Source organism: Tribolium madens, unplaced genomic scaffold (genome assembly GCF_015345945.1).
Source record: "Tribolium madens isolate multiple individuals breed KSU strain unplaced genomic scaffold, Tmad_KSU_1.1 Scaffold_19;HRSCAF=116;Tcas5.2_LG9, whole genome shotgun sequence".
Taxonomy (NCBI): Eukaryota; Metazoa; Arthropoda; class Insecta; order Coleoptera; family Tenebrionidae; genus Tribolium; species Tribolium madens.
In genome coordinates, this window is record NW_025400983.1 from 12,915,566 (window position 1) to 12,929,494 (window position 13,929).

Consider the following 13,929-nt stretch of genomic DNA (forward strand, 5'->3'; position numbering starts at 1 on the left):
ATATATTTTTTTTTGATGAGTGACAAGGTATATGGTGAATAGTTAGAGTTGCAAACAGCCGATGATATCAGCGATGAGAGTCATGTCCGGGACATCTTGCGCAAAATTTACTATTGGAGTAGTCTGAAAGTCTTTTTATTTTAAATTTTCCAGTTGGCTTAGCAGCGCGGTGAATGTTATAATAATAATATGTTAAATGGTTCACTAACAAGACATACATAAGTTATATTAACACGGTGCAACATTTTATTGTTCTGTTTTCTTATTATATACAAAGTAAGAAAGGTTTTTTTTTGAGTTTATATGGACGCGATAAATTCTAGTTATGTAGGAGCTTTATAAACCAACCTCATTGCATTGTCTTCCATTAAAGATATAAAGACAATTAACGTCACATGAAGTCACACAATTTCAATTTTCAGCAGATTATAAGTAACTAATTCCAAGGACTTTATATAAACCACGCTTTAATAAATCAGGTTTTTACTAGGCTTTTTGACTACAATACCACTTCGTTAAGTTCTTTATCATTTCTCCAGCCTTGGATGTTTCATAGGATCTTGTGAAATTGAAAATAAATTTAGGTGGGATTGTGGACAAAGCAGATCACACTTTTGAAATTGGGAGGAGTGAGTATGATTTTTCTGTTGAATCACACTTGTCTTATTACGCATTGGATCGAATAGGAAACCTCTTGTACCATGACAATACTTATCGTATGTACAAACACATTCATTTACAAAACAAATATGGAAATTGGCCTTGCAAAGGTGCTTGCTACAATTAAATCTGTCAGTTAATTAATAAACACGAGACATTTCCGTTGAATAAAATCGTTTTGAGGTAGACACTGGATGAAATCTTACTAAATTAACTTGTCCAAGGGTTTTCTTCATCGTAAACATTATACACCTACTTGTTTCATAGTTATTACCGTAAATAAAAACAGATATTATACTAAACTTAATTACAGACGCACTAAGATGTCTAGTTGATGTTAGTGTGTAAGATGCTATAACTGGTTCTTCTTTTAACATAAAATCTTTTTTTTATTCATTGTTATTGCAGATTTTAATGAAACGCGATCATTTTCTATTAATAGGATTAATAGAAATGCATAATTACAGCCTACATATGCATAATGTTATATTATCATGTTGTAAAGACAGCAGAATTCACCTACGAGCAATTATTTTATTTCCAGAACATCCAGGTGTTTGAACTATTGTTGATTTAATAGTCATCCTTGCGTTAATTAAGAAGATAGTGGGAGATGAATTACTCTTCTCTTATGGTATTGTCGAATTTAAAAAGATTTATTATGTTTTCAGCTACCAGTTTGAATTAAGACAGTGATAGATTTGAACCACAATTTGATATAGGTTTAAAAATAACAATGACGCCAATATTTTGCGCTAAGCATATGGTCAACTGGAATATTAACAGTTAGACTACTCGTATGTCATTAACGTTTCTTCCTGTTCACTCGAAAGAAACTAAAAAAAACGAAGAATTGCATGTCATAGGATCATAAAAGTTGTTATATGAACAGTTTTATTTATCTTTAAAATGTGATGGAGGAAATACTTGCATCTCGACAAGACTCGGGGTTTTTGAGGTGTAACTGATGCAGTTTGTAAGATTATATAGGAGCTATAAATTATAGCAAAACTGATGATTGTTCAATGTATTAGATCTAAAATAATTGCTGTGTTGGCTGTCAATAAATTCATTGATGAAATTTATATTTAAATAATAATTGTTTACTTTATACAGTATTTTAAGTCACTTTGTTGATTTAGAATTGCTCACTAGATACACCTATATTTATGATTTGTTCAATGTCGAGATACTCCTCGATATGAGAGTTGATCTTTTAATTATAAGAATTTCACATCAACCTTCATATTGACAAGCCAATAACTGGTAATCATTTATCTACTTCTTGGAACTTGGAAGAAATCTCAAGTGTTTCTCTATTTAAACAATGCAAATTACCTATCTAGTAAAATTTTCACTTTTACGAAATGTTAATCATTTTCTCTAAACATCAGGAAAATTTATTATGTTGTAATTCAGAATTTATAGTTTTCTTAAAAATCAATCCATTAAACTTGCCATTTAAAATTATGCATTAGATCCAATTTCTGTATAAGTGAAAGCGTTAATTTACAGTGCAAGTCAGCATCTAATGAGTTTTTATGTGCATACAAATTATTTCAACTCATTACTGGCCGTGCTAGATGAGAAGTAAAGGTGAGATGTTTAACCTCACATGCAATTAATAAATAAAAGAGTAATTTAAATTTTATTTACGACATAATTGACATTTGAAATGGCGCCAGAAATATTGAAAAATTTTGGATTGAAATGATTCTGGAAGCTCTTCGCTACTGACAACGATGATCTCCTTAGGGTCTCCATTGTTCTACAACGAAAGAAATCAGTAATGCATGCTTCTTTTGTTCTCCACCTTTATCTCCACTTGAACTTTCTCCGCAATTTTTCAAAAGAGTTGTTTCGAAGATCTGATGACGTCGAGCATGATTTAACAAACAGTTCGGGAAAATCAACAATTCCTTGAGGAGTCAATCCGATGACTTATCAAATATCTATCTGAGAGTGTAGGTTTCAGACTGTTGCCCCCTGAACATCGACCTTGGGCCAATTCACTACACCTACCCACATTGACGACCACGACTTTTACTAAAGGAAAGTGAATATAGATATCCAGTTGCATACGTGCCCAGATTATCTTATTTGAGTCGAAATTATCACTATTTTTTCTAATCGATATTTCAGGTTTCATCTCCTTTAGAAAATGGACAAACACCAATAACGGATTTTTTTTCAACTTAAAGCAAATACATAAATTTGAAATGATTCACTTTTTAAACTTGGTAATTAGGTGATAAACTACAAGTTGTCACAAGTTGCTATTGTAACGGTATTTTGGATATTATGTCTATACATCGTCAAAATTACACCACATTTCACAAAACGCAACAATAGATACTGTTATAATTAATAATAAATTTGAAGACATGAGAAAAACAAAAGTTGATAAAACTTGATGAAACTCACCTTGCCAAACTGGCTTTAAACTTGCTAGAACAACACGACACATAAATTTCACTTTGCGAAAATTTTCGCGGCTTTTCCGTGTCGCGCTTTTTAGCTGACAAACTAACGCAGCTGAACTTGGTTAAGCCAGTTCTAAACTAAGTAGAAGCCTTCGACAAGAAAGTCAGTCACCTAACCTGAGACAAAAACTAGTTGTACGCGGTGTCTCCAATATAGGTTTGCTCGATTTCATCCATCGACAATTCAGTAGTACAACAACTGCTCTTAACTGACCCGGATCATGGATGCATCCTAATGCAATTAGACCCTAGTCTAATTCTATTTTTTCGCATCATACTATAAGGGCGCAGCCTTATTTTCCATCTGAAACAAAAGAAAAAGAAATTGTATCATGTACCTATTTGTAAATTTTATGTGATTGAATATTATTTCTTTATAATTGATCAATAAATTGAGTTTTTATTTTATAAATTTGTAATTTTTTGGTGTAGAGACAAGAGAAAAAAGCAGGTATTTTTTTCTTGGGTCCGGAGATCAGTCTTCTTTTTCTTAAGAGACCGAATTTTATTTTACAAATCTATTTTTTGGAATTCTGACTTCAGCACGTTATGGTTGATGAAAAAAGTAAAAACGCTTCAGGTAACTCTTAAAAAAATGAGTTTTTTTATTTTATTTTTGAAAATTTTTATTGTTGGGGTAATAATTTGACAAGTGATAAAATTTAAAGAAATCTAAAATTCTTAAAGTAAAATGTTAAAATTTCTGCCTGCTATGTTGTGTTGTTCTCTACTTCTCCCCAACATTTTGTCATTGATAGTTCTCCTGGTCACAACAAAAGTACGATTTTACAAATCGTGTGGATCTTCCAGAGGCATCTCGTAGATCCTGTTTTTCATATACCCCCAAAAAATAGTCAATGGGTTAAGATATAGATTGCTTCTGGTGGGGCAGGTAAATAGATCATTGCGACCTATTCACTTAATTTCGTAATTTTGTCCAACTTTTTTTCCAGTGTGGTGAAAACTGCACGTATGTACAATTGCGAGCATTAAATATTGGTAGGTATAGTCATTTTGAACCTTCTTTAAAAAATGAATATAAATGTTAAAACACGTTGCCAAAAATGAATTGAAAAATATTTTTTTTGTATACGCTCCCGAAAACAGCTGTTTTAGGGACTCATTTGAGCCCCTAAAATGAGTTTCTCAGGATTCAATAAAATAGTGAGTAAAATGGCTATTTTAGGTACTCAGTCCCCAAAAACAGTTTTTTCGAATTAAAAAATAAAATTGGTTAGAAAATGATGTGTCTGTATTGCAGTAACAATATAAAAAATAATTATTGTAGGTAGTTGTTTAGTATTATTGAAGTGTCATCATACTTAATAATAATAAATACCAATAATAAATAAATTATATTTTTGAGCAGGGGTCATACATATGTCGAAATAGGATTGTTCACTGAGTGATTTTGAGTGCTTAATGTCTTAAAAGGTAAAAGTTGGTCTCACATTTTTTACACATAGCAAATCTTATTTTAATACTGAGCATTCCTACTTAGCATGTAGAATATTTTACTTAGCAAATCAGTATTATTTACTTAACACTTTATTACTAGTCCAAAACATGTCCAAAATAAATAAAAAATAAAATTCTTCTTCTGGGTGTATCAGACATACGTGTGTTAATTTTAACACGTGAAAGAACTCACCACGTAAAACTACTTTTCTATATAACATATTGCAAAATTCTTATTAATTGGTTTTATTGTTTTCCCCCATAATTGTGTAAACAAGCCGTTTAATGTTAATAAATAATCACAACTTTTTTACATAACATATTGCAAAATTCTTATTAATTGTTTTTATTGTTTCCCCATAATTTTGTGTAAACGAACCGTTTAATGTTAATAAATAATCACAACAATGCAGTTCTTAATGTAGTTCTGTTTCTATTACAAGGAAAATATTTCGGCATTTTTAATTTGATACCCACAGGCAGGTATACGTTTTGATATGTTATCTTTTCCAAATTTTAAATCAAATGTATTATTTATCGAGATGTGTTACATATTAAAATTAACACACGTATTTCTGCTACATTCTGTATAAAAAAAATGTATTGTAGGCAACGCATTATACTCGGACGTTTAAATTATTATTATACATGCTCGTATTATAATACATGTGATATTAATTTAAAATGCATATGTATATTGCATATGCTTTCTAACTTTAACTTTTGCATAAAACGTTTATAAAAATTTCTATTTAATCAACTTGTTAGTTCAATTTTAATAAATTAAAAAATGTAGGTAAGTACGTAATAAGAGTGCATGTTAAGTTAGTTACATAGCTGCTGTAGGAGCAAAAAAATTTGCTTGTGGTTAATAGAAAAATAAGCAGAAGTAACAAGTAAAATTATAAAAATAAAATTAAAAATTTAACTGTTGACGATAATATAGAACTCTGTTAACATGTCTGTGCAGTTTTTAAAGACGATTGATAGATGACGCCCGTATTCTTAAAATTCCACCAATGGAACGCGAAAGATTTTTGACAGAATAGTTTTGATAAAATAACCGTTGAGTTTTGAATTGTCCTTGTGAACTTCTGTAAAAAGCGTTTTCTGATTTACGTTTATATGTTGTAAAATGCGTTTGTCTGTCTACCTGATAGAACTATATTATATTTTAATATTGACAAGTGTTAAATAAGTACAATATGGATTTGAAGGATTTTATAAATAATAATTTATTCCTTTTGTATAAACAGAAAAACGAAGTATTCGGTACAGTGCAAGATCGGGTTGTGAAAATGAACGAACACAGAAAAGACAGTCGTCGAAACGTTCTTTTTTGGAAAAGAAAGATTCCTGAAAACATGTCCCCTGTTGTAACACCAGCTTCTAAAAAAGAAAAGAGAGAGCAGGCAAAAGCAAGCGAGCAAGCAGCAGTGGAAAAAAGGCTGGAGATGTTAGCCAAATGGAAAGTAGAAAAGGAAAAACGGAAAGAATTGCAGAAAACAACAAGTAAACCCATTTTTAAGGTGACGCATGTCCCTGTAACCGTCGGGCTTCCAAATCTAGAAACGGTTAATAGAGAAATCAAGGGAAAACCGTTTAAATCCAAGTTTGCTCCTGCTAACCACAAATTCCGACCTCCAGCGAACATTAAGCCTATTTATGTGTTCAAAAACGCCAATCAGTCAGAACTCTCGAAAACTAAAGGCAAAAATCAGTCTGATAAAGAATTGTACAAGCATAAGATGGTGACAAGGTCCCAAACACGTGGTACTTTGGAAGTGAAGCCGGCTCTTCACAAGAACGATACCAAAGTTGAACCTACAACCGAAAAGACGAAGGCCAAACCAAATAAAGAAAACACAACGAACGACAAAAAGAAAAATAAAATAAACATGTAGGTTTGTGTAAAATGTGTTAAACTTTTATCAAGTCTGAGTATTTTCAGTGACACGCCACCGCCTGTTAAACCGGTATCGAATAAGAAGTTAAAACCGAAGTCTAATGAAGAAGCAAACATATCGGAGAAGACTAACAGGAATACAGAAAACATGTTAGTTTGTGTAAAAACTGTTTAACTTTTATTAATCTGAGTATTTTTAGTGACTTACCGAGTGTTCAACCAGTATCGAATACGAAAACAAAACCGAAGTCTGTTGAAGAAGCAAACAAATCGGAGGAGTCTAGTGAAAATAAAGAAATTATGTTGGTTTGTTTAAAAATTGTCAAACTTTTATTAAATGTGAGTATTTTCAGTGACTTACCACCGCCTCTTCAGCCAGTATCTAATAAGAAAGCAAAACCGAAGTCTAATAAAGAAGCAGACAAATCGGAGGAATCTAATGAAAATAAAGAAAATATGTTGGTTTGTTTAAAAAATGTTGAACTTATATTAATCTATGTATTTTCAGTGACTTATCGTTGATGTCGCCTGATTACCCTGTATCGCATATTCCTTCTAGTGAAAGTGATGAGGTGCAGACACCAAAGAAAGTAGAACCTCCGACATATGTTAGTCCTTTTGTAACAATATCTCGAGGGAAAAACAGTGCTCGAAAAGAGTACAAAGTGCGCAAGTTAGGACAATCATTTTCTTCAAACACATCTGATTCTCTTGACTACACGTCACCCAAAGCCGGCGCTGCTTATTTTACATGGCTTTTGGATAGCCAAATAGCCCGTTTGAAGGACTTGTGTGATCAGTGGACCACATACAAAGTATTTTTCATGTTAGTAATAAATCAGTTTAACTTAATTAGTGTTTGTAGGCTGCAACTAATCCTCCAGAAGAAGCTGTATCAATGATTGACGTTGCCATAGGCCAGACCAATCTCCTAATTACCAAAAAGTTTGAGCAATTCAGGGGTTTGATAAATAAGTGTCAATCAGACTGTAAAGAAGCTCGTGTTACGTGTGAAGATTTGCATGGTTTTTGGGATATGATGCATTTACAAATCGACAATTTAGACAAGAGATATGCAAATCTAGACAATCTAAAAGCCAACAATTGGCAAGAAATTATACCTGAAGTTAAGAAGGACATAGGAAAGAAAAAAGGTCGAAAACCAAAAACAGCAAAAGCTTCTACTGCTCTTAGAGAAGCGATTCAAGCTGCTCGCAAAAAGAAACAAACAGAAGATCAAATAACTCCGCTAAATCAAAGGAGTATCAGATTATCTGTTGTAAAAACCGATGAAAAAACTAAAAGAATCAGTTCTCCTGGACTTGCTTGCAAAACAGAAAATCAAATTACTTCGCTAAATAGAAGCAGCAACAGACTTTCTATTGTAAAAACTGATGAACAAACAAGAAGAATTAGTTCCCCTGGACTTACAATGATGAAGGTGTCACAGTTTGGAAAAAATGTCGAGGTAAATTTTAATATTTTGTATAAAAATTATCTCTTGTTACGTCTGACTATTTTAGACTCCAGCTAAAAGTATATTGAAGGATGCGTCTGTGAAATCAAACCAGAAAAGTCGAACGAAATCAGTCTTGTTTCATGACGAAGTAATACACGAAAATAAGAAATCTGATCCAAACAATTCTGTAACCAAAACACCAATACGTCGATCACACAGACTTTCAAAAGGTAAACTGTTTTAGTGTCTTAATTAAGGTGATTTTATTGTTTTATGTTCATAATAGACTGCGTTTTTTTTTAATTGTAATGTGTACTTGATTTAGTTATTTGTTTAATAATAAAAGTGACGATTTATTGAAGTTTTTTGTTTAATAGATATTTCTTTCCTTACTTAATCCCAATATTTAAAGTTTTCATTACACAACACAATTTTTTCTATTAATTTGTGAAAACGCTCATTTATTATAGGTATGACCGGAACAGATGGACCAAGGAAAAAATAAAACTTTATAAGAAAACACTGCTTTATATTTAAGTGTTTATTTACAGTTTATTACATAAATCATACATACAGCAATACAACATGGAGAGGACTTCAAGACATTACAAAACTAGATTTTTTAGGATTAAACAAATACTACTATATATTAAACAGCACTATGTTACAATAAAACACCTAAAATATTTTATAAATACAATATTTACATTACACTACATAAAATATATACGTATTATACGAGTACATATAATCTAATGGCACCCTTTAAACTACGATATGGGTATTCACTAGTCCAGTTTTTAAACTGGACAAAATACTGTATGTAAAGTACATTGGGATATAGTTTTTGGGAAAAGTAGAATCCAAAAATGTGTCTCCAGATTTGATAAATGTAGTTTAAGGTAAAACAAACAAGCGAATATTTGATTGAGCAGAGGCTTAGTAATGTTTGCAAAATGGAAGGATGAAAAAGAGAAACGGAAAAAAATGTAGACCAAGGAAATAATCGATTTTCAAAATGTCGATAGTCCCTGTAAGCACTGGACTTCATAATCTGGAGACAACCAGGAACAATTTTTCAAACAATGATATTTCGGATTACACGTCGCCAAAAGCTGATTCTGCCTATTTTGTACGACGTTTGTACAGTCAAGTAAAATATTTGAAATTCAAATTATTTTTCAAGTTAATAACAAATCAGTTTGTACCATGATTAAAGTTAAAAAAAAATAAAAAACTAGCAGTTTATCTACAAATTGTCAATATAGAAACAAGAGACTGGCAAATTTGAACAATTTAAAGACAAGAAATTGTACATGAAATTAGGAAGAACGTAGGAAAGAAAAAGGTTTCTGCTCTTAGAGAAGCGATTCAAGTTGCTCGCAAAAAGAAACAAACAGGACATCAGATAACTCTACTAAATCGAAGCAACAACAGATTTTCTGTTGTAAAAACTGATGAACAAATTAGAAGAAATTAGTTCCCCTGAACTTACAATGATGAAGGTGGCACAGTTTGCAAAAAATGTCGAGGTAAAATTTAATATTTTGTATAAAAATTGTCACTTGTTACGTCTGACTATTTTAGTCTGTAGTTAAAAGTATATTGAAGGATGCGTCTGTGAAATCAAATCAGAAAAGTCGAACTAAATCAGTGTTGTTTCATGATCAAGTAATAAACGAAAATAAGGAATCTGATCTAAATAATTCTGTAACAGAAACACCAATACGTCGATCACATAGACTTTGAAAAGGTAAACTGTTTTAGCGTGTTAATTAAGGTGATTTTATTTTTTATGTTCAGAATAGACTGCGTTTTTTTTCAGTGCGATATGTACTTGTTTTAGTTATTTAATAAAAGTGATTACGATTTATTGAAGTTATTTGTTTAAGGGATGTTTCTTTATGAATTGAGTGGTGGAGATGTCAGCAAAATCGTAGGTAGAAAAGAAGAAACGAAAAGAATTGGAGGAGAAAACAAGCTAACTCCTGTTCCTGTTCATGTAATCATCGGGCTTCCAAATCTTGAGATGATTACGTGGAAACAAAAGCGAAAGTTTGCACAAGCTTAGACCATCTACCAACTTGCAACCTATTTCTTTTAACAACAATGACAAAAGACGAAGTAAACAGAAGAAAAGAGTAAAGAAAACGTGGATGAAACAACAAGTAATATGGATATGGTTACAATACCGTAAATATTACGATTATAATCTATTTTGGAATTCGATCCCTCAAGTAACTTAATACGGAAGCAGTTCCTTGTTCTAAAATGGCATAGCGTGGTTGCCTAAAGCAATTTCCTCTTAACTCCAGGGTCCTAAAATAAAATAATTAGCTGTTTATTGAATTTAAAATCCATGTTTTCATACCGGAGTTGAGTAATATTTCCCAGTTCAGGTGGTATATGACCTATGTTGTTGTTCGTCAAATCTAAAGTTGCTATTCTTTTAAGATTTTTCAATCCATCCACATTAACATCAGTTATTTTATTATCACAAGCTAATAATATTTCTAATCCTACCATTCCGTATACACAATCTGGTATGTGGTTAAATCTATTGTTGTTTAATACAAGTTCTCTCAAACTAACTAATGAACTTAAACATTCTGGCAAATTTGACAATAAATTGTTGCCTAAATCAAAATATTTCAATTTTATACAGTTACTGATAAATGCAGGAATCTCGCTAATTAAATTCATGGACAAATTTAATTCTGTCAAATTTTCAGCTATTAACTGTAGTCCACTAGGCACTGAAGATAATTTATTTTTACATAAATCAACAATAGTAACTTCCGCTAGTTTAGCTTCCTCAAAAACATCATCAGGTACTGAAGTAAGCTGCTTCATCGTTACATTTAATGCTCGTGAATGCTTCATAGTGTATCTAAAAAGAATTCTTAAATAAAAACCCTTCAAATATTTTTCGCTTACCTATCAGGGAATGTCTTGGCTTTAATCTGAGTAGTAGAGGCTTTAGGAACATTTTCAACTTCTTCGTCAGCAAGCTGCTCCTTCAAATGCTTTAAAATTCGCATAGTTCCGCCTTTAATAATATCAGCTCTAATTTTTTTCAGTTTGTTCCCTTCCAGCTGAAGATTTTGTAAGTGCGCTAATAAACCCAGTGAATTGGGAAGACTACAAAAACACTCTGTGAAAAAAATAACTAGAAGAATCGGTATTACTCGGTCAAATCATTATTAGTTAAATCGAGTCGAATCAAGTGTTGTAACATCGCTATTTCGTTGGGAATTTGTTCTATCTTGTTATCTCGTAAATCAAGGATTTTCAAGTTCGACGTATTTTCACAAAAGTCAGGTGTTACTTCCTACAATTTCAAATGCTTTATACTTACTATTATTGCTTTGTTTTCTTACTTTAATGTAATTGTTTCCAAAATAGACTTGTTGTAAATGCGTACACCCCTCAAAGTCTGGAATTTCTTCGATATTGTTATGTTGGGCATACAAAAACTGTAATTTGGCAAGTTCTCCCATTTTTGGCAAGTAAACTAAATCATTGTGTGTTACATCCAGTTTCAACAGACCTTAAAGCAACTATCAATAAGTCTACAATTTAAATCACAATTTAATACCCCTTAAGTTAACAATGTCAGGTGGTAATTCAATTAGTTTGTTATGTGAGAGATTTATTTCAGTTAGTCGAACTAAAAACCCCATTCCTGGTGGTAATTTAGTTAAAACATTATGTGACACGTCCTATAAATTATTTTTATATAATTACTTAGTTGTATTAAATATGTATGTACCAATTGTTGTAGCATAACCAAATCCCCAAAATTTTTCGATATTTTCTCTAAGTTGTTATGAGCTAATGAGAGTACCTGTAATTCCACTAACTTATAAAATTCCGGTGGCAACACATTAATTTTATTATGGCTAAGGTTTAGTTTTGTTAACTTGGTTAATTTACCAATTTCAGGAGGTAAACTTGTTATGTTGTTATCTTGCAACTAGAAAGAAGTTATCTGAACATTTTTTCGTGCTAATTGATTGTTTACATTTAGCGCAGTTAAATCTTCAAACATTCCAATTTTTCCAGGAATCTCTTGCAGGACATTTGAGCTTAGATCTAAATAACTCAAGGGTTTAAACTGCCACCAGTTCTCCTCCTCAGGTTCTTTATTGAAGTCAATATATTTCGCTGTATCTTCATCTGTTAACTCATACATAGTAAACATTTTTTCAGGTACTAAAAACAACTACTGAAACAAGAATATAATCCAATTTGTTCTTACCATGAGCCAAACTACGTCCCGATAAGTTAAGCTGCCCTGTCCTTCGAACAATTTTGATAATACCTCTAGTAAGTTGACTGTCATCTTCCTCTTTACTTTGTAGGTGAAAAACTGGATTCAGTAATTTACGTCTAGATTTAACATTTGATTGTTTGGCCATTCTAAAATATCTTTAATGGAAAAATATCGATCAATCACACAAAAACATAACCTTTCATATTTTCTTATGACTTATGACATCACTGACCTTGAAATGACCTCTATTGTCGTTGTTTCCACAGAACTATAAAACATAGCGATTTCCACAGACAGAACTTTCTAAGTAGCATAGTGACTAAGTTCGTGCCTCAGTCTTTTAGGCTACAGATTTATCAATAAGACATTCCCACCTAAGGTAATAAATAATTTACGTAGCTACTACTGCGCATATCACAGGAACATAAAATGCTCTGCATTGTTGCCAGATGTCTATTAGAATTTGGCGCCACCTCTAGTGTGAGTTGTGTATGTTGGCAGCAGAAGTAACTCAATTGTGTCAACAATTGTGACAGGCGCAGTAGTATTCTAAATTTATAGTAATTCTAGTAGTATTCTAACTCGACTATTTAAGAGTTGTCTGAGTGATGCCAGATGAGATTAAGCGCTTGTCCCTAGATTGTAGCTTCTAAATTCCTTAGAATTCGCTAAACATACAAATAAATTAAAACAAATTCAAATAAACGTGTATACTTAGATACCTACTTAATTTTTATTTATATCTATTAATTATAGAATTTATTAATTTTAATATCCGTCTAAAACATTAAATGAACTGCAACAATTAGTAAACTTGGCAAAGCGAAAGACGCAAAGCGCATTTTGTCCTATCTTATTCCTTTTTTTTTGTCTTTAGGTACAGTTGGAGACAAAATACTTTGGTCGTCACTTTTCTGACACTTTAATGTAATTCAAGCTTTAACGTTAAAATGAATGACAATTTCAAAGTAATGACAGCTGTTATATTTTCCTATCAAAAATATGTACATACAACTTGTCAACTATGATTGACAGAAGTTAAAAATAAGGTTAACAGCCTAAAGCATGTTTTACAATTTAATGTCACTCAAGTGACACTGACGACCAAAGTATTTTGTCTCCAACTGTACACATGTAACTACAGAAAATAATAATGAAGTAGAAGAAAAATTTCAAGTAAGATAAGATACCAGGAACATGCAAAAAATGTTTAAAAAATTCTATTTGTCATTTGACATTTATTTTTTGACATTTGACATTTTTTATGTCTATGAAATAATACTTCATTAAACTTATAAATATCTCAATTCCATTAATACATACAGGGTGTTCAAAAAACTGCACACTTCCTTGAAGGGGAGTAATTGGGTAGTCTCCAGAGTACTGAAAAATGTTTAAAAAATTGTATCTTTAAAAAAAATTTAACATTTATTTTTTGACATTTGACATTTTTTTATGTCTAGTTAATAATACTGATGACTTTGTAAAGGTTTTTTTATAATTATTTAGTAAAGGTACAAAAATTTTGTCAATAAAAGCCACAAATAACATTAAACAGAGTTATAGTTTAGGATACAGCTTCCTTGTTTCCGCTTCTAATAGCCTGTAGCAAAAAAACTTGGAAAATTATTTTTCCAACAGAAATAAATAGAGTCAAAGTGCAAAATTTAAACTCTCATAACTTTGA

At 31.5% G+C, this 13,929-nt stretch overlaps 3 protein-coding genes across 6 annotated transcripts in view; 1 reads left to right on the plus strand and 2 right to left on the minus strand.

Moving 5' to 3' along the window:
- Positions 1 to 3,214, minus strand: part of LOC123011255 — a 44,045-nt gene extending 40,831 nt beyond the window's left edge. Inside the window, exon 1 of the mRNA XM_044408625.1 lies at positions 3,085 to 3,214. The gene's annotated coding sequence lies outside the window, so the exon portion shown is untranslated. The remainder of the gene's footprint in view (positions 1 to 3,084) is intronic.
- Positions 3,215 to 5,666: 2,452 nt separating this feature from the next.
- LOC123012898 (guanylate kinase-associated protein mars) lies at positions 5,667 to 8,327 on the plus strand. 2 transcript variants are annotated; one of them, XM_044411113.1, is made up of 8 exons: positions 5,667 to 5,799; positions 5,858 to 6,501; positions 6,553 to 6,657; positions 6,708 to 6,809; positions 6,861 to 6,965; positions 7,016 to 7,322; positions 7,373 to 7,975; positions 8,031 to 8,327. In XM_044411113.1, the coding sequence occupies exons 2-8, from the start codon at positions 5,900 to 5,902 to the stop codon at positions 8,208 to 8,210; spliced, it is 2,004 nt and encodes a 667-aa protein (XP_044267048.1). In that variant the 5' UTR covers positions 5,667 to 5,799; positions 5,858 to 5,899; the 3' UTR covers positions 8,211 to 8,327. The 2 variants fall into 2 exon arrangements, with proteins under 2 accessions (XP_044267048.1, XP_044267037.1); XM_044411102.1 differs by having other exon boundaries at positions 5,672 to 6,501.
- Positions 8,328 to 8,492: 165 nt separating this feature from the next.
- LOC123008755 (leucine-rich repeat-containing protein 40-like) lies at positions 8,493 to 12,635 on the minus strand. Of its 3 annotated transcripts, none has more exons than XM_044404763.1 (10): positions 12,475 to 12,635; positions 12,228 to 12,388; positions 11,991 to 12,181; positions 11,739 to 11,942; positions 11,565 to 11,688; positions 11,347 to 11,516; positions 11,155 to 11,297; positions 10,904 to 11,107; positions 10,338 to 10,856; positions 8,493 to 10,285 (listed from the first exon to the last, which is right to left on the minus strand). In XM_044404763.1, the coding sequence occupies exons 1-10, from the start codon at positions 12,519 to 12,521 to the stop codon at positions 10,180 to 10,182; spliced, it is 1,869 nt and encodes a 622-aa protein (XP_044260698.1). In that variant the 5' UTR covers positions 12,522 to 12,635; the 3' UTR covers positions 8,493 to 10,179. The 3 variants fall into 3 exon arrangements, with proteins under 3 accessions (XP_044260698.1, XP_044260690.1, XP_044260706.1); XM_044404755.1 differs by having other exon boundaries at positions 12,228 to 12,397; positions 12,475 to 12,633; XM_044404771.1 differs by lacking the exon at positions 12,475 to 12,635 and adding an exon at positions 12,439 to 12,465.
- Positions 12,636 to 13,929: the final 1,294 nt, after the last annotated feature.